General features: G+C 43.9%; 1 protein-coding gene across 4 annotated transcripts in view; it reads left to right on the top strand.

Moving 5' to 3' along the window:
• Positions 1 to 20557, top strand: part of tfeb (transcription factor EB) — a 158554-nt gene that overhangs the window by 109416 nt on the left and 28581 nt on the right. For all 4 annotated transcript variants that reach the window (XM_072278685.1, XM_072278684.1, XM_072278688.1 and 1 more), the window contains 2 exons: positions 11633 to 11884; positions 12171 to 12266. In XM_072278685.1, the coding sequence (XP_072134786.1) occupies positions 11633 to 11884; positions 12171 to 12266 (348 nt within the window). The remainder of the gene's footprint in view (positions 1 to 11632; positions 11885 to 12170; positions 12267 to 20557) is intronic.

The following is a 20557-nucleotide window of genomic DNA, read 5'->3' as shown; positions in this document are numbered from 1 at the left end:
TTATTCCTCTTTTGCCCCCTTTTTTGTACTTTAAAAAAATTTATGGTAATTTTATGCCCTTGAGCTGTCCTGCTGCAGCAAAGCAACAAACTTCATGCCCTGTGAGTCAATGATAATAAATCTAATTCTGATTCCTAGATACAGCTTGGGGTGGATATAGCATAAAGCTCCTTCTCACTGCCCCACAAATCACTTCCAGTCCAGGGGCACTACTGGAGGTGGTGGGCTCCGTTTCACTTTATGTTCTGAATGAACTGAATGTCAAAAGGCCTAGATAGAGTGGATGTGGAGAGGATGTTTCCTATAGCGGGGGAGTCTTGGACCAGTGGGCACCACCCCAGAATAGAGGACGTCCATTTAGTTTGGAGACGAGGAGGAATTTCTTTCGCTAGAGGGTAATGAATCTGTGGATGTTTTTTGCCACATGCAGCTGTGGAGCCCAGGTCATTGGGTGTATTTAAGGTGGAGATTGATAGATTCTTGGTAAGTTAGGGTGTGAAAGGTTACGGGGAGAAGGCAGGAGAATGGGGTTGAGAGGAAAACTGGATCAGCCATGATGAAATGGTGGAGCAGAAGTGATGGGTTGAATGGCCTAATTCTGCTATCTTTTATGGTCTTATATTCCTGTTCCTCATTCTCACCAGGTTAGATAGAGTATATTGTACCCCCTCCTTCAAGATGTACAGAGTGGGTTGGGTTCGATCCAAATTATTATGTCCTTCCATCCTTCTTGTGGAAGGGAAATGTTATTCCTTTGTTCAAGACAGGTATTAGGGATAATCCTAGTTTTCCCACCAGTGAATCTTAGAGCAGTGGTGGGAAAACGATTGGAGAGGATTCTTAGAGTTAGGATTTATGAGCATTTGGAGAATCATTGACTGTTTAGGGATAGTCAGCATGGCAGGTCATGCCTCATAAGCCTGATTGACTACTTTGATTAAGTGACAAAGCTGATTGATGAAGTTAGAATGGCGGGCATCCTGTACGTGGCTTTTAGTGGTGCGTTTTACAGGTTCCCATGGCAAGCTCCTTTAGAAAGTCAGATTCAATTCGGAATCTATGTGGATTCAGAATTGGCATGGCTACAGAAGACAAAGGGTGGTGGTTGATGGAACATATTCTGCCTGGAGGTTGGTGACCAGTGGTTTTTGGCGGGGATCTGTTCTGTGAAGCCTGGTTCTTTGTGATTTTTATAAATAGCTTGGACGAGGAAATTGAAGAGTGGGTCAGTAATCAGATGACACAAATGTAGATAGTGTAGAAGGTTGTTGAGGGTCACAGTGGAACATTGATAGAATGCAGAGCAATGCTGAGAGTAGCAGTTGGAAATTAGTCTGTAGAAGTGTGAAGTGATTCACTTTGGAAGGTTGAATTTAAAGGCAAAACACAGGATTAATGGCAGGACACTGTGGAGGAATAGAGGGATCTTGGAGTCCATGTCCATAGATCCCTCAAAGCTGCTACACAAGATGATAAGGTGGGTGGTTAAGAAGGCATATAGTGTGTTGCTTTCAGGTGAATTGAGTTCAAGAGCCATCAAGGTAATGTTGCAGCTCTATAAAGCTCTAGTTAGACCACACTTGGAATATTGTGTTCAGTTCTGGTCCCCTTTGTTCCAGTGGCTTCTGTCTGTGGAGTGAAGGAGGATGAGAGGTGACTTGACAGAGGTATATAAGATGATAAGAGGCATAAATAGAGTGGACAGCCAGTGCCTTTTTCCCAGGGTGGCAATAGCTAATATGAGAGGGCAGACATTTAAGGTGATGGGAGGAAAGTTCCAGGGGGCAGGGGAATGTCAGAGGTAGGTTTTTTTTTACACGGAAAGTGGTGGGTGCCTGAAATACCCTGCCAAGGGTGCTGGGACACTTAGATGAGAGAAAAATGGAGTAGGGGGTGGCGGGGTGTTAGATTCATCTTATAGACAATAGGTGCAGGAGTAGGCCATTCGGCCCTTCGGCCCTTCGAGCCAGCACCACCATTCACTGTGATCATGGCTGATCATCTACAATCAGTATCCAGTTCCTGCCTTATCCCCATAACCTTTGATTCCGCTATCTTTAAGAGCTCTATCCATCTCTTTTTTGAAAGCATCCAGAGACTTGGCCTCCACAGCCTTCTGGGGCAGAGCATTCCATATATCCACCACTCTCTGGGTGAAAAAGTTTTTCCTCAACTCCGTTCTAAATGGCCTACCCCTAATTCTTAAACTGTGGCCTCTGGTTCTGGACTCACCCATCAGCGGGAACATGCTTCCTGCCTCCAGCGAGTCCAATCCCTTAATAATCTTATATGTTTCAATAAGCTCCCCTCTCAGCCTTCTAAATTCCAGAGTATACAAGCCCAGTAGCTCCAATCTTTCGACATATGACAGTCCCGCCATCCGGGGTTAACCTTGTGAACCTACGCTGCACTCCCTCAATAGCAAGAATGTCCTTCCTCAAATTTGGAGACCAAAACTGCACACAGTACTCTAGGTGTGGTTTCACCAGGGCCCTGTACAGCTGCAGAAGGACCTCTTTGCTCTTATACTCAATTCCCCTTGTTATGAAGGCCAGCATGCCATTAGCTTTCTTGAAGTAGGTTAAAAGGTTGGCACAACATAGTGGGCCAAAGGGCCTGTACTGTACTGTTCTATTCTATGTTCCCAGCAAGGTGTTTCTCCCTTGTAAAGAGAAGGGTGGGAAATAGAGAGGTGAAGAGGGGGTCTGGTTGACTGATATCTAAGGGCACTGAAGAGAGGGATGGGAGTTTCCTTTTTATTGTTCCAGTGTGATATGTAAAGCACAATCACTGAATCCTTGTGACTGTGTTTTACATAGCACAGAAGCGGTATTTATTTATTTAGCGGTACAGCACGGGGTTGGCCCTTCGAGGCATGCCACCCCAGTGACCCCCCCCCCACTCCGATTAACCCTAACCTAATCACAGGACAATTTACAAAGACCAGTTAACTTATCCTGTATGTCTTTGGACTGTGGGAGGAAACCTGGGGAAATCCCACACATTTCATGGGGGGGGGGGGCGGGGTGACATACAGAGCCTGCTTACATAACAGTGGAAGGGACAATAGGCCTTCACACCAAAGGTGCTACCCCTCCCTGACACCTCATACACCCAACAACTTTGGCCCTCACCTGACACTCAGCTCTCACCTGCGGCTCCAAGTAAGCTGTTTGCATGCAACAGTGGCCCCCACTCCGGCTAGTGGCTTCGACAGGCCGGCCAGACTAGGTGAGGGTAGCCAGCAGGATTTTTTTGGACCCTTGATGACTTCAGGCCTGTCTACCCAAAACATGTGGAACGTCGACAGTCCCTCTTCCTATAGATGCTGCCTGGCCTTCTGCATTCCACCAGCATTTTGTGTGTGAAACCAGATTCGGTGGTCTGCGCGGCAGAAACCACCAGCTGGTTCAAAGGGCAGGAAGGTGTTTCCCAGCATGTGTTTTGGAGCACAAAGAGTACGGGAAGACATGTGGATTGCCCTAGGCCATCCACTGCATCCTGATCTCTCTCCAGTCATCTTGACTCTCGTCTCGCCACTGGATCCTGATAGATCAGGACAAGAGAGTGAGGTTCGTGACCTGCGCAACTCTCCCTCACTTCAATCGAACTCACACGCGAGTCATGACATCCACACCCAAGGACGTCAGTGTCCTTATTGCTCGCGATCGATGCGCGCGCAGACCCACGTAACAGAGGCGGAACTGAACTCTGAACTGTGGAGCACCGTGATCTGTAATAATGTCACACTAACTGCTATGCTACTGCTCTCCCCCCCCATTTATAAATTTAGGGGAAACTCTGATTTCAAACCTCCGCTGCCTTGCGGCCGTACCCACTCATGGGAAAGGCTTCAGGAGTAAACCCTGAGGACAAATCTGGAGCTGGGGTCCCTAAGGCAGTCCGACGTTGCCTTCAACCTCATTCTGGCAACTCCTGCGATGACACTGGTGCCAAGCTGTATTGGCCCTTGCCCTTCCCTTGGACAACATCGGTGTCATGGAGAGGGGAGACTTGCTGCATGGGCAACTGCTGGTCTTCCATACAACCTTGCCCAGGCCTGTGCCCTGGAAACCTTCCAGGCACAGATCCATGGTCTCGCGAGACTAACGGATACCACCAAATACAGGTTGATTAAGCCTTGTTCTTTAAGTAATTCATTATGGGTTTTATATATATAAAAAAATGCATGAATAACATAGGTCCTCATGGTACCATGTGATACGCTCGTGCTTCGCTTAAAAGTAAACAAGAAGTTAGACTCATATTTCAGATTTCCATGTCTTCCTTTGAATATGTTGTTTGAAGTTACAAAACATAACAGTAATAGGTCAGTGTTGACTGGGATGTGGAAGCCCCAGTTCCTGAAATGGTAGAAAGCCAGATTTAGCATCTTAATTTGTGATTTAAAAAAAACAGGGAACTTCGACGACTGCAGTAATGCTGGTTGGGGGAAGGTCCAGAGGGAAGCCGTGAAGGAAGTGTGCACTTGCAAGAACTAACTTTGCAATAACTGTCTTCCTATCAAAACTGAAGAGCCTGGCTTTGTCGCATAGCCCACACAAAGCTTCCGGATTTCATTCTGTTGCTGATAAGTGGGTAATAAAAAAAATTCCAGATTTAAGACCCCACCCTTTAGTCTAGGCTGATCCGCACCCTACAGAGGGACTGCTGCACGTATGCAGTCTATTGGGTGACGTATTTAGCCAGGATCCCATTTGTTCTCTCGGGCCCCATAACATTGTTCAAAGAAAAGAAAGGGATCCACCTTGGGGATCCTCCAAACAGCAAAGCACATTAGGTAGTTATCGTACTGATGTTTATAGATTCTTGTTGTAGCAAGTTGATGCTGCATTTTTTAATTTCTAAAGTACAGCATTAACCAGTAAAGTATTTGAACATTATATGAAACATTATGGAAATGTGTGTTCTTTTGTTCCTTTCTGTTTCAAATGCATGTGCGCGCGCACACACTCACACTCACACTCTGACTGCTTATGACCATTCTGGACCAGCTTTTTAATGCAGGCCCTTGTGTAGCGTTTTAGATAATTGGGTCTGGAGCTGGCTTTTTCCTTCTGGTTGTGGCCAGCGATCAGGAGGAGTGGTCAGGGTCACTGTTGTGGACTTTGCCATAATCATCTGCTGGGGACAGACCCAGCAAGTGAGAGTTGACTGGCGCACACTACTACTAGTAAATTTTGCACTAGAATCTTATTGGTATTGGTTTTTTTCCTGCCACATGTACCAAGACACAGTGTAAAGCTTGTCTTGCATACAGACCAAACCTTTACACAGCTGGAATAAGATAGAACAACAACATTGCAGAATAAAGTGTAAAAACTTCCAAAAAAAAGTGCAGTTCAGGTAATTTATGAAGTGCAAGATCATAGCGAGGTAGATTGTAGGGCCAAGAGTCCATCTTGTCATACAAGGGGTCTGTTTAAGAGACTGTTAACAGCGGGGTAGAAGCTGTCCTTGAGCCTGGTGGCATGTGCTTTGAAGCTTTTGTATGTTAAGGAGGGTATATTGACCAGCACTGTAATAGCAAATCGGAAGGAAAAACATGCCTGATGATTAAATGGTGAACCAAACTTTAGAAATATCCACTTACTGGTAAGTAGTAAAAGTCCTTTAAATATTCCAAGCAGCCTCCGAGAGTGCTTACTGAGATCCAGCTTTACTCCGTATTTAACCTGCAGGTGGGTACCAGTGGAGGAGGAGTAGCTGGAAAAGGGCGGAGGGAGTTCCGAGCTGTGTTTGCACAGGGAATACTTAATTTTGCACTGTTGAGGAAGGTTTGCTCTGCCTAATTTTGTCTATATCTTGGGCAGGCATGACATGTCCTTATGTGTGGAATGCGTGCATGTGCATGTGATTAAGTTTACTGTAGTAATTCAGCAATAGGCCAATATTACTGTTTAGGTGAAATAGTCTGAGGCAAGGATATTCCCCTTGGAGGTTAGACAGATATTCAGAAGACTGAGCAATGACTTCACTGAAACGTACACAATTCTTAAGAGCTTTCACAAGATAGAAGTGCAGTTGGTGTTTTGCCTTGTATCAAAAGCAAGAAGCCATAGGCTTAACGTGAGAGATGGCAGGTTTAAAGGGGAACTGAATACCAAGGCTTTGGGCCTATTCCAGGGATTTGGATCTAAGGACTCAATTTAGTTTGAAATGCTGTTGTAGTTGCTCATTTCTATTGTTTGCATGATTAGTTTTTTTTTCTCTTTCCCTTTGTGCAGGGAGGGTTGGGGTTGGTCTTTTTTTTACTGGGTTCTTTTGGGGTTCTTGCTCTGCCACTGCCTGTAAGCAAACAAACCTCAAGGTTGTATAATTTATACTTTCTTTGATAATAAATGTATTTTGAATCTTTGAACTGAGGAGAAAGATTTTCTCACACAAAGTGGTGATAATCGGAGTGCACTGGCAGAAGAAGTATTGGAATTTGTACACTTAAGGGACATTTAAAAGCATGTGAAAAGGCAAACTAGGGGAGGATTCAGAACTAATGTGTCCAAATTGTGTTTGTTTTTGTGGGCAATAAGGTTGGTGTAGATGTAGTTGGTGGAAAGGCCCAGTTCTCTGCTATTTGAATTTAGCTTTATACAACTATGTCTAGAACCAGGACCATACTCTCAAAATAAGGAGTTGGCCATTCAGGACAATATTGAGCAAAATATTTCACCAAGGATGTAGTAAATCTCTCGACTCTAGAGGACTGTGAAGGATTAGTTGCTGAATATATCCAAGGTGGAGAATAATAGATGTTTACATATTAAGGGAATATATAACATACTAAGTACTTAATCTAAGGGCTTGTGAGAGACGCTGGAGTAAAAAGGTAGAACGTAGAACAGTACAGCACGAGAACAGGCTCTTTTAGCCCACAATGTTGTGCTGAACCAGCTAAAAAGTAAAAGTGAATGGCAGAGCAGTCATGGGGGACTAATCCTACTCTTGCTGCCACTTGCTTAAATGAAGATAAAACAAAAAATGCTGGAAATGCGAGATACGAACAGAAAACGTTGGGCCAGGCAGCATCTGTGGGACGAGAAAAATGCTGATAATTGAGATTGAAGCTGAACCATTGCGACAGATTTGGCAATGGGCTATAGTGTGTTGTCTCGATGCAATCTTAGAAAGGAAGAAAGTCTTTACATTTATCATAAATCTCAGTGAAATTTTAGGGCACTTTGCACTGATTCACTGAAGAAGCACTAATTCAGAACACCTGGTACACACTGGCCGTAAGAAACATTTGTATATCCCACAACTCGTGCAGGCTAGCAAGAGAGGCAAATACTTCAGCAAAATAGAGAAGAGAAAGTGGAAAATGTCACGGAATTGGGAGAGGAGAGCCGTCACGCTTGTCTTGTGATGGACACACATTTGGTCATGTTTCTATTTACAAGTGATTCAATGCTATTATATTTCTGAGTGACGGCCACACAGCTAGCTGTGAGATGGTGACCCTTTCAGTTCAATCACAAATGCCAGCTTGAAAGTTGTGCTTTGAGGATTGAGAAAATTAAGGGAACACATGATTCAAAAAAGCAGAAGGGGAGGTAACTTAACCCTCACTCATTTTTTGCAGGACGAAATGTTAAACCTTTTAAATGTTGAACGTTTTGAAATTAAAAAAAGTTCAGAACTCAGCCCCTTTATGTCATGTATAAATATATATTAAAGCAATATTATGAAAAATCCCACCCACCTTGCTCATGGACCATTTTATTCCCACTTCCATCAGGGAAGAGGCTACAGGACATCCATGCCTGGAGCACCAAACTCAAAAACAGATACTTCCCCCAAGCTGTCAGGCAGATCAACACCTCCAATGGTTGAATGTTCCATTTAATATCAGAGAATGTATACAATATACAACCTGAAATTCTTACTCTCTGCAGACATCCTCAAAATAAGAAAAACCCCAAAGAAAGAATTACAGGGAAAAAAACTATAAGAACCCCAACCCCGCTGTCCCCGGTCCCATGCACAAGCAGCAGCAAGTAGAACCAAACGTCCCCCCACTTACTCAAGCATAAAGCATCAGCATTCCCACCACCACTATACAAGCAACAGCAAAGCCCCTAAAGAGAGACCATGGTCTATAGTACCTAAAAACTAGCTGTGCATTCCAACAATACAACAACCCTTAGGCTCACTCTTACTAACAAGGGAGAGACAGATATCACTCCTTCCACCATGAGATGGGAGACAAACAGTTGCTGTTTTGATGTTACAGTCACAGTCTGAAGCGTTTCTTTTTATTTTGAGTTCCTGGCTCGAAAATCGGCTGCAAACTCTAACTCAGCATGTAGAAAGAGAGAGAAAGAGCAATCACCTGAGTTCAGAGGCCTCTGACAGCTGCTCTTGCTGTCCCGATGAAATGGCTCGCCGCGACACTTCAGTTCGCGGCAGTAATGAAAACTGGTGTCCGGGCTGGCTGGTGGCGCAACGACATCGGCACTGGACCCGGGAGCGGAGGTTCCCGGGTTCAAAACTAGTTGGGTCCACTCTCAAGTACGCTTTCCATCTGTGCCGGGTTGAGTGTCGAGATTGCAACTTGACCTCGTAAAATAAAGGGAAAATACTGCGAAAATGTCTGTGTGAGGAGTGGCGGGCCACACAGTCTCTCTCTCTCAATCTGTGCCTTGTATAAGCCATGAAAAAGACAGTAGACAATAGGTGCAGGAGTAGGCCATTCAACCCTTCGAGCTAGCACCACCATTCACTGTGATCATGGCTGATCATCCACAATCAGTACCCTTTTCCTGCCTTCTCCTCATATCTCTTCACTCCGCTATCTTTAAGAGCTCTATCTAACTCTTTTTTTGAACGAATCCAGAGAATTGGCTCTCCACTCTGTAGCGGAGCATTCCACATAACCACAACCCCCTCTGTGTGAAAAAGTTTTTCCTCAATTCCGTTCTAAATTGTCTACCCCTTATTCTTAAACTGTGACCTCTGGTTCTGGACCCCCCCAACATCAGGAGCATGTTTCCTGCCTCTAGCGTGTCCAATCCCTTAATAATCTTATATGTTTCAATCAGATTCCCTCTCATCCTTCTAAATTCCAGTGTAAACAACCCCAGTCGCTCCAATCTTTCAACATATGACAGTCCCGCCATCCCAGGAATTAATCTCGTGAACCTACGCTGCACTCTCTCAATAGCTAGAGTGTCCTTCCTCAAATTTGGAGAACAAAACTGTACACAATATTCCAGGTGTGGTCTCACCAGGGCCCTGTACAACTGCAGAAGGACCTCTTTGCTCCTATACTCAATACCCCTTGTTACAAAGGCCAGCATGCCATTAGCTTTCTTCACTGCCTGCTGTAACTGCATGCTTACTTTCAGTGACTGATGAACAAGGACACCTAGATCTTGTTGTACTTCCCCTTTTCCTAACTTGACACCATTCAGATAGTAATCTGCCTTCCTGTTCTTGCCACCAAAGTGGATAACCTCACATTTATCCACATTAAACTGCATCTGCCATGCATCTGTCCACTCACCCAGCCTGTCCAAGTCACCCTGCATTCTCATAACATCCTCCTCGCATTTCACACTGCCACCCAGCTTTGTGTCTTCTGCAAATTTGCTAATGTTACTGAGACATTATCGCAGATGCATGCACAGACATGTAGACGCACACGCACAGATTTGCACGCATGCAGGCACATGTACAGACTCACATGCATGCAGGCACATGCCAAAAAAAAAAGAAAACTCGTGTCCACAGGGCCGCATCCCAAAGCCGGTCGCACCTGCAAATAATCAAACAACCTGGACATAGCTTGAAGAATGGGAAGACGCCGGCATGCAGAACCACAGTTTGAGTGCCGCTGTAGATCACAGACTCTGACAGGACCCCAGCCACCTTGAAAAGGAAAGTAGAGACATTAGAAGAGGAAGAATTTAACTGCTTCACTGATGGGCTGGGAGAAGGTCTCTGGTGCTTCTACCCATTAACCCACCCCACCTCACGCCCACCACCATTACTATGTCATTTCCTATCAAAGTGATCTTATGTACAGACAATCAGTCTATGTATATAAGCTAATCTTATATACTTATATTTATAGTGTTTTATTATGTTTCTTATACTTATCGTGTTTTTTTTTTAATGCTGCATTGAAACCAGGGTAACAAACATGCTGTTCTCCATACACTTGCATAATGTCGAATGGCAATAAACGGTCTTGAATCTTGAATCTTTTTGACACCCTGCATTTCTAGTTTTAATTGTAGTGGGTGGGTGGTTTGGGGACAGGCACATTCTTAGGTGGCAGGTCACTCCTTTAAACATTTCATTGAGGCTGTGTACTCAGATATTATCTCTGTTCCACCTCTAATTCTGGCTATTTGGATACTTGGGCCTCAGGAAATCTGGCTGATGGAGAGGCAAATGCAGCTACAAGTGCTGATTCAGAGCTGGGAGAATGAAGAGTGCTGCTGTGTGGTACTCTTAAAGATAACTTGTCCCACACTGCATGCAATCAGACCCATCAGCCAGATCGATGTGTACTTTACACCCTGATTATCGTCAACTCTTGAGATCAAAAAAACTACCCTGCAAGATGGAACTCCTCCCCCATGCATGGCAAGGTGGTGCAGCCATTAGCATAATCCTTAACAGTGCCAACAACCCGGGTTCAAATCCACTGCTTTCTGTAAGGAGTTTGTATGTTCACTCTGTGGCTGTGTGCATTTCCTCCACGTGCACTAGTTCCTTCCCATATTCCAGAGACACAGGGGTTAGTAAGTTGTGGGATACTACATTGGCGCTGGAAACCGTGGCAACTCTTGCGGGCTGCCCCCAGCACATCCTCAGACTGTGCTGATCGTTGATGCAAACTACATGTTTCACTGTATGCTTCAATGTTTCGATGCATAAGTGACAAATAAAGCTAATCCTTTAATGCCAAGAACCCATCCCCACGGCTTCAGGTAATTTGACTGGGTACCTGCCTCTCCCTTTCGCTCCAGTACTCACAACTGGGATCCCACCCTTGCAGCTGTTGCAATGGGTATAATCTTCCCCACCCCACCTCCACGTCTAGTTGACATTATAGGACCCACCCCTTTTCATTCCTCTACCCTGCTTTCCTCCCCTCCCACAGCATCCACTCGTTCAGCCAAGTAGCATTTGATGTCTAGATTAATAAAGTGGGGAAACTAATCTGTTCCTGGGTCCAGTGTACCAGAAGGATATAATCTTCCAGCTTGAAGGAGATGTCTAGGATGTGAAATTTTTAAATTACACCTATGCATCTTGATGAGAAAGGTCGGAAGCATGTTAAGTTTGTAAAGTGAATCTATTCTAACTCCACCACGTTGTTGAGGTGAGAGCTAGTTTCAGTGCATCCTGATGAAAGGTCTGAGCCCAAAATGTTGACTGTTTATCTCCTCCATAGATGTTGCCTAACTTGCTGAGTTCCTCTAGCATTTTGTGTGCATTTCCATCATCTGCGGTGTCTCTTTGGTTCCGAATTTAACATAGTTGGTCATGTGTGCCTCATGTTATTAAAGTTGCATTATTTGCAAACTGTTTATCTAGGAAAGCTCTGCATTCAGCAGGATTCAAGCATGCTAACAAAAATATTGTCCTCTATTGCCCATAGGTTGAGACTCACTTGGAGAACCCCACCAAGTACCACATCCAGCAATCGCAGAGGCAACAATTGAAGCAGTTCCTCTCCTCCAACTATGGCAACAAGATGGTTGTGCAGTCCCTGGGGCACTCGCACTCTCCTCAACCTTCAACCATCTCACCTGGCTTGAGGAATGATCATGGGTTGTCTGGCTCCACTGGAAACAGTGCCCCTAACAGCCCCATGGCTATGCTGAACATTGGCTGCAGTTCAGAACAAGAGGTATGGATTATGTGATATCAAGCAGGTTTTCCAAGTAAGAAAATCTAAAATGATGAAACCTCCCCCATTCCATATTATGGAATCCTTACGCAACCATGTACTCTCTAACCTGTCTACCAACTTAATCAGCTTTTACAGCTCAATTGTATATTTCCCAATTATGTACTCTACCCTACCTTAGTTTCATTTTGACAGGGTTTTACTGTCAAACTGTTATCCAGTGTTATATATGCAGAAATGGTATACTACAGGTACATTTACCATATTGTTTATTCTCTTTATCTAGATGAGTGAAGTAATTGATGATATAATTAGCCTGGAATCCAGCTACAATGATGATGTTCTTGGCTACAGGGACCCCACTGTTCAGATGCCAAATACAGTGAGTCTCCGAAATGTTAATCACTCCTTTGCAGGACTGGGAGAGATGCACTCGAGAATAAAATCTTAAAAAAAACAGATCTTTTATAAATGATTAATACCCAGCCTCTGCACTGATGCTGAAATAACTGCAAAGTGTATTTTTTTCGAAGGCTTGGGAACTGGTTACAATATTGAGTTAAATTGGGTGAATGAATGCAGTTGACGGATGCCTCTCAGCCAGTCCTCCAATCAATTTTCAGTAAAATTGATCATGGACTAAGTTTGATGTTAGTTGACCCATTGAAATTAAAGTTGTGTCTGAAGATTAATCTGCTCCAATGGCATTTTGCTATATATGCAGTACTGCGTGCAAGTCTTAGGCATATATACAGATATAGTTAGGGAGCCTAAGACTTTTGTAATTTATGTATTGCTCTGTACTCCTGCCACAAAATAAACTAATTTCATGACAGATAGGAGTGATGATGCACCTGATTCTAATATGCATCTCTATTGTGGACTGAGAGTGGGAAGGGAGCAGGGAGAGAGGAATCATGGTTGGGGAGAGGGGAAGGGATCAGCAAGCATTAGTGAGAGATTCAGCAGTGATCAATAAACCAATTGTTTGGAATCAAGTGACCTTGCCTGGTGTCTCAGGGCTGGGTGAATCTGTACCTGCGCCAACTTCCACCCCTAGTATCCTCCTCTGTCACCTCTCCCGTGGCACTCTACCCTCACCATTGCCAACATCCTTTGCTCCCGCCAGATTTACAGACTCACTCCCTGCTCCACATTGACAAATATGGTACTGTGAAAATGAACACAATAAGACTTGAAATATTAGGTAGACTCTGCTGATATCAAGCAGAAACTGATTTTTTTTTTACCTGTGAGGATTGTTGGTATGTTTCCCATCCATTTAGTTGCAATTGATGCCACTTTATGAAAAAGAGATCAAGTGACCTTTAAGAGGCAGACACATTGAGAGTAAACAGATTAACTTGATTTGTCACGTACATTGAAACATCAAAACATACAGTGAAATGCATCATTTGCAACACAGGCCAACACCGTTCAAAGATGTGCTGTTGCTTCTGGCACCAATATAGCATGCCCACAATTTACTAACCCTAATCCATACACCTTTGGACTGTGGGAGGAAACCCACGCACTCACGGGGAGAATGTACAAAGTTCTTACAGACAGCGGTGGGAATTGAACCTGAGTCGCTGGTGCTGTAATGGAGTTACACTAACTGCTACCCTACCGTGCCACCCATGCATTAAATAATTGGCTGATTGTTCTTGTCTGTACACCCAGAGGGGCTGTATACTTATGGTCACACTCAGTCGTACTGACCATCCTGAGTAGGACCATAAGGCATAGGAGTAAAATTAGGCCATTTGGCCCATGGAGTCTGCTCCACTATTTGATCATGGCTAATTTATTATTCCCTTCCCCCTGTCATCTTTGACACCATTACTAATCAAAAATCTCTCAACTTCTGCTTTAAATATACCCAATGATTTGGTTCCCACAGTTGTCTGTGTCAATGAATTCCACAGATTCACCAGACTATGACTCAAAAAATTCCTCCTAATTTCTGTTTTAACTGGAGATCATATCCTTTTGCTTTGATATTGTTTCCTTTGGTCTTGGACTCTCCCACTACTGGAAACTTCCTCTCCATGTCCAGGCTATACAGGCCTTTCAATATTTGGTAGGGAGGTTTCAATAAGATCCCACCTCATCCTTCTAAACTCCAGTGAGTACAGGCTGAGAGAAAATAAACATTCCTCATATATTAACCCTTTCATCCCTGGAATCATTCTCGTAAACTTCCTCTGGATGCTCTTGGATGTCATTCCTTACATATGGAGCCCAAAAACTGTTCACAATACTCCAAATGTGGTCTGATCAATACTCAGTATTACATCCTTTCTTTTATATTCTAATCCTCTTAAAATGAATGTCCACATTGCATTTGCCTTCTTCACTCTCAATTCTTGCAAGTGAATCTTTAGGGAATCCTGCACCAGGACTCCTAAATCTCTTTGCAATACCAATTTTTGTATTCCCTCCCCATTTAGAAAAATAATTGATATCTTTATTCCTTGTATCAAAGTACATAACTGTACACTTCCCTACATTATATTCCATCTGCCACTTCTTTGCCGAATCTCCCAATCTATCTGCAAACTATCTGCTTCTTCAATACTACCTGCTATTCCACTGATCTTTGTGTCAACCACAAACTTAGCCACAAAGCCATCCAGGTCATTAACATATAACGTGAAAAGTAGAAAACCAGTACTGACCCTTAGGGAATACCACTAGTCACAGGCAGCCAACCAGAAATGGCCCCCTTTATTCCTACTCTTAGCTTTCTACCCATCAGCTAATCTTCTATCCATTCTAGCACCTTATTTGTGATACCGTGCGCTCCTATCTTGTTTAGCAGCCTTATATGCCACACTGGTGGAGCCTTGGTTTGTATGTCAGTCAGTCAGTTGGTGGGTGCTGTCCCGAATCCGGGGTTGGCCGCTATGCATCTCCATCTTCTTTGATCTTGCGACAGCACTGAGTACAGCCTCTCCAGTTTGTTCTTGCTAGCCGCCTTGGCTCTGCCCACCGCCGCCCCGCTGAACTCGAGCCTGAGGCTGTGTCGGCCTCCAGCCGTGGCATTTTCTTTGAGCTCGGCCCTTTCTTAGGCAGAGGCCTTGGGCAGATCCAGGCACACGGTGCAGCGCCCAAGTTCATCATGTCTCTTCTAACTAGGTGCATAGCATACGATTCGTAGATACGTGGTGAGGCTTTAATCTCTTCCACAGAAGATGGCCATTGGCTCACAAGGAGCTCATCTGCCCTTCGTCAGGTCTTGTTTTTTTTTAGTCCTGCTGGGTGTTCTCACACCCTCCTCACCAGACTAAGTCCGGTGGGGGAGCCGGCCCAAGTTGCCGACCACTCGACCACACTCCCCGGCCGAACGCCGGGCGCCCACCCCGGTTTGTATGATAAGGAGAAAAATTTTCCAGTTCCTATCAGTTTTGGGACTCTGCAACGCAAGGTAGCTTAACTGGATTCCAGAAAAGGACAAGTCCTGCAGTCATTTTACAGGGAAGGACAAGATTCGGTTCAAAAGGAGCCAAGAGTAGTCTTCAAGAGAGTACTGCTAGTAATCCCAGACACACAGAAAGAAAAAAAAAACTTTTTATTTATGTGGTTTCTTTCACCATCTCAGGATGTTCCAAAGCCCTTCACAAGCAGTTAAATACTTTTGAAGGATATCAATGTTATAGAGTAAGAAACCTCGTTGCCACATTGACACAACCATCTTCCATAAATAAAATTATGAAATGATCATATTCTTTTTTCCACAGTTATGTCGATTTAAATTGACTTCTACATTCCTACAATTCAACAACTGCCATACTTCAGCAGGATCTAGTGGCCGTGAAATGCTTTGGAATGGCCAAATTACATGAATATATAAATATTAATGTAACTTATAACACAGCTCTTCATTTTGTTCTATTCTTAATGTTATCAGCAAGGCTATGGGGACGAATTTGACTTTTTACAAAATTGTGTCATAGGATCTTTACCTGAGGGCACCTCTGGGACACTGTTTACTGAGACAGTGCAACACTCTCTTGATATTGCCATAGCAAGTCAGCCTGAGTTACCTCCTAAGTCTCTAGAGTCAACTTAAGTTGAACTTACTGTCATATGTACAAGTTGGTGAGGCATAGGTTCAATAAAATAACTTACTTGCAGTGATATCACAGATTCAGAGCAGACGCTAAGCATAAGTTATATAAGGCAGTGAAGAGGAATAAAAAGGCTGTCAAAATACAAAGCATTGGTACAAAAATAAATCACAATCAGAGACAAGTCCAAGGTAGTTCAAGAGAGATGCTGCATTGTGTTCTGTTGCCACAGTAAGTTTAGGGTTGTGCAGATCAGTTCAAGTGTCTGATGGTCATACAAAATAGTATTCCTGAATCTGGTAGAGTGAGTGATCTGATAGAGTGAGTGATCTGGCAGTGTGAGTGATCTGGTAGAGTAGGGGGTTCCCAATCTGGGGTCCACAGACCTCTGGGTAAATGTTAGGGTCCGATAGCATATAAAAAGGTTAGGGATCCCTCTGTTAGAGGAAGTGGTTGAGGCAAGTATATTAACCACATTTGAAAGGCACTTGCACAAGTGCATGGATAGGAAAGCTTGAGGAAGATGTGGATCAAAGTTGGGAATGTGAGTATATTCTCAGATGGGCAAGTTGGGCCAAGGACCTGTTCCTGTGTTGTATGACCCTATGACCCTACTGCTACTATCCTTTAATGTCATTATAACCTTCTGTGTCATCTGCCTATTTCTTTCTGCTTTAATAGATGGGCAATTAATGGGCTGTAAATTGGGTGTCTTGATTGCTACGCTGCCTTAGATAAGACCACTTCTGTAGAATGAGGGATTTCTGCTGACGTAGTTAACAGCTTAGTCAGGGTTTATTGAGAATGTCAGTATAAGGCAGTGCCTCAGTGTTGCAGTCACCAGCCTGTGTCAGCCAACCCTTGTTACAGTTGTCTCAGTTTCTCACTGCTGCCAAATTGAAGTGTTCACAATTTGTTACTAAATTTATTGTCAGTGCCACAGTGGAAAGGTGGCCAAACCTGTTGGGCACCATCATACATTGTCAGTTTATGTATTTCTAACAGTCTGTAGGAATCCACAGTTCTGTTCGAAAAAGGGAACTATGCTGGTGATTTGTGATTGTTCTCCTGGTAAACTAGGCTTTGTCATCCTCCAGTACCTCCCTGCAACTCCGCCATGGATGGTCCCAAGCCCATCTGTGAAAGGAGGAGGTTTGGGCTTAAGGGCTAGCTACTCCATCCCGTAAAAACCCAGAGCTACAGAAGTGCCAACAGAAGCATCAAAGACCTCATTCCTGGGAGAGGAAGGATCCTTGTCTAGAAGCCGTATGAAGCTGTGTGGCGAAAGCAGAAGGCTGAAGGCCAATTAACCTTCCGTCGAACCATCGGATGAGGACAGGCAACGGTGTCAGGCTGCTCTTGGTGGCCTGTGCCCCAACTGGATGATGGGCTTAAGAGAAATAAAAGTATCTCTCTGCAGCACTTAACGTGGTTGATCACGTATGCCTTGTCAAAGGCATTTGTTCCCTCATATTCACTGTATTTGAATATTTTCTGGCAGTGACATCACATCCTGTTTCTACATGCAGGCTGACAACACCCATTCACCTTTCCAACACCTGCCTTCACCATTTCAGTACCTCCGTGTCACTGAACTGATTAGCTGATTTCTGAACTGGGACAAGCTGCAGTCTCTTGCACTTTGACCTCAGTAAGAATAAAGCCGCAGCACGGTGGCATAGTGGTTAACACAGTACAGGCAATCCGGGTTTAATTCCTGCTGCTGCCTGTAATGATTTTGCACGTTCTCCCTGTGACTGCATGGGTTTCCTCTGGGTGCTCTGGTTCCCTCCCACAGTCCAGAAATGTAGCAGTTGGTAGTTAATTGGTCATTGTAACGAGGCTAGGATTAAATCAGGGCACTGCTGGGCGGTGCGGTTGAAGGGTCGGAAACCTATTCTGTGCTGTACAGTATCTCAATACAATAAAATGAAAAAGTGAAATAAAATAAAATAAAGCTCTGGACTCTTAGTACAATCTCTACAGCTTGTCCTTGTCTGGCCATTCTCTCAGGATGCTGCTGTTGTTCCTCTCCACACCTTGTGGCAACATCGGGCTGTTTCTTCAGCATCTTTTTTTTACGAAGCTGAGTTGCTAGCATGATGCTGAACCCGGCACAGATGGAAATGTGGAAGGAGCCAGCTGGATTTGAACCTGGGACCGTTTACCTCAAACGGCCAATGCCGATGCCACTACACCACCAGCTGGCTCTCTCAGGATAAAGTAGATATTAATGAATAGGAGCCCGAGAAGATTAGAGAACACAAATGAGAAATGGATGGATAAGTGAGGGGCAGAGTGTTGCCAGCAGAGTCCTGAAGGACTTGCAACAAAATCTAAGTAGTAGAAATGTAAGAGAGAAGGAATGTGTGGGGACCATTGCCACAGTTAATCTAACAAACTTGATATGATGTACTCTCACTAATTTTAAACTGCAGCGAATACACAACAAAGGCATAAACTATCTGATAAAAATATTGTAGGACCCAGCTATCCATTTGCATATTTGCTGTTTCACAACTAATAATGAATAATTGTTAAGGCTCCCTAAATTACTCTGACTATGAAATATACTATTTTTGGCATGCGCCAAAGTCTATATTATCAGAGCCAATGTTGCTGTTCTGAACTCTGAGAATATAAAAATGATGGAACAATTATTTCTTGTTACAAATGATCTTAGAGTAGGTTAAAAGGTTGGCACAACATCATGGGCCAAAGGGCCTGTACTGTACTGTAATATGTTCTGTGTTTTACAATCGATGTTGAAAATGGCCCTGAGGTGTCACAGGAGAGCCGCTCCTACAGAAAGTGTGCACTGTTGGCTTGTAATTCATCTGCTCCCTGAGCACGATTTGAATGTGTCTCATATTCATCACTGGATACTCGTGGAGAGTTGAGATTCAGTGTGGGCCAAGCTGGGTATAGTTTCCAGACTGCTGACCATTTTGGGTACAGTTTCACAGGCAGTAAGAAACAGGAATGTTGAAGGCTGGCGACTATGTGTCCGAATCCAAGTCCAAGTCCGTTCAAGGCCGAAGAAGATGGCCTGTCTTGGGAGGGGGGTGAGGGTGTTAGAGGAGTGTTTATCAGCGTGTGTGGGAGGGAGGAACAGGGCTTGTTTTGTTGCTGGTTGTGTTCTGCTGAGAATTGTGCGTATGCTATGTTGGCGCGGGAAGGTGTGGCCCCCTGCCGAGCTCATGTGTGTTAGCTTTAAAACCAACAGCATAATTCACTGTGTGTTTTGATGTCGACGTGATAAATAATCTTGTATCTTGAAAAAAATGGCGGTGCTTTGTCTTCAATGTAGAAAGGCCTATTGCAAGTGTCACCTGTTATTCAAGCAAGCTTGGTTGCAGGATGTTATGGAGAAAGGATCTGGCATAAAAAGGGGAGCCTGGATTTCTTACATAGTTCCTTGCTTCTAATCTCATTAACTCAGCACAAACTTTGACCTCTTACGAACCAGGGACTTGCTTAATCTCAGATTTTGTTTTGAAAGGCTCTGATGTAAACATTAACAACATTGCTTCCAGAGGTTAGTGATCAAACTGCTAGGTTCAACCTAAAAACTAACCACTGTTTCTTCTCACCCAATAAAGTCGTAGAAGTCTAAAAGGGAGACGTGGAGGTGAATGCAAGGCAGTGAATTTGTATATGGTAGGGGGAGATGGTGAAGGTTAAAGTTCCTTCTTCCGCTTGCCCAATGTTAGTTGTAGTCTTTGGCAACTACATCTGGTCTCCCAGCAATGCCGGTCTCCGAAGACAACAAATTAATGAAGGAACAAGACAGGGCTGCAATCCTTGAGGCACCAAACCCTCACAAGTTCCATCGGGTAAGATGGCAAAGCAGTAATGAGATATTGCAGTGAGTATTTCTAACAGTGTAGTCTGAGAGCGCATTGTCAAGGTTAAGTCTTTGAATTCCGTGTCCTTTGAGGTCCTTCATATTCTGCAGGTGCTCCAGACTTCTATCAAATAGAAAACAGCTATCACTCTCTTAGTTTTTAATATTTTCATGCCAATTTTGCTCCTATTCAGAAGTTTCTGTTCATGTCTGAAAACTGCACCGTGATCATCTGTCCAGTTATCTCTAGCACTCTCTGCATCCCTGCCCACGATAGGTTTCTGTGTCTCTTTCACAATTTTCTGTTTCACTTTTTTCTGCAGCTCTCTTTCTGTCTGTGATCCAATTTTTATTTTAAACATGAGAAAATATTCAGCTACTGGAAATGCTGGAGGAACTCAGCAGGTCAGGCAGCATTGACGGAAGTGAATAGATAGTCGACGTTTCGGGCCGTGGCCCTTTTTTAAAATCTGCTTTGTGTTTCTTCACAATTGGCTCTGCCTGCTTTCATTTTATTCCCCCTGGCACACTCTTGTTTACCTCCTCACTGCTAGCCAACTCAGCTCACCCATATTGCTCTGTCACAGTGTGAGATTTAACAACATCTTTTGGTTCTCTTTTGCACTTTGGGCAGACCAGAGTTCACTAGCTTAAATCTGTAACTACTATGAATAGATAATGAAGCACAGTTTCTTTGTCACCATTTAGATATCTTAAGTAGTGATTCTTCTGAATTTTGTTGAATGTGCCTAG

The sequence above is a fragment of the Mobula birostris genome, chromosome 14, assembly GCF_030028105.1.
Source record: "Mobula birostris isolate sMobBir1 chromosome 14, sMobBir1.hap1, whole genome shotgun sequence".
NCBI lineage: Eukaryota > Metazoa > Chordata > Chondrichthyes > Myliobatiformes > Myliobatidae > Mobula > Mobula birostris.
This window is presented reverse-complemented; position numbering and strand designations above follow the sequence as displayed.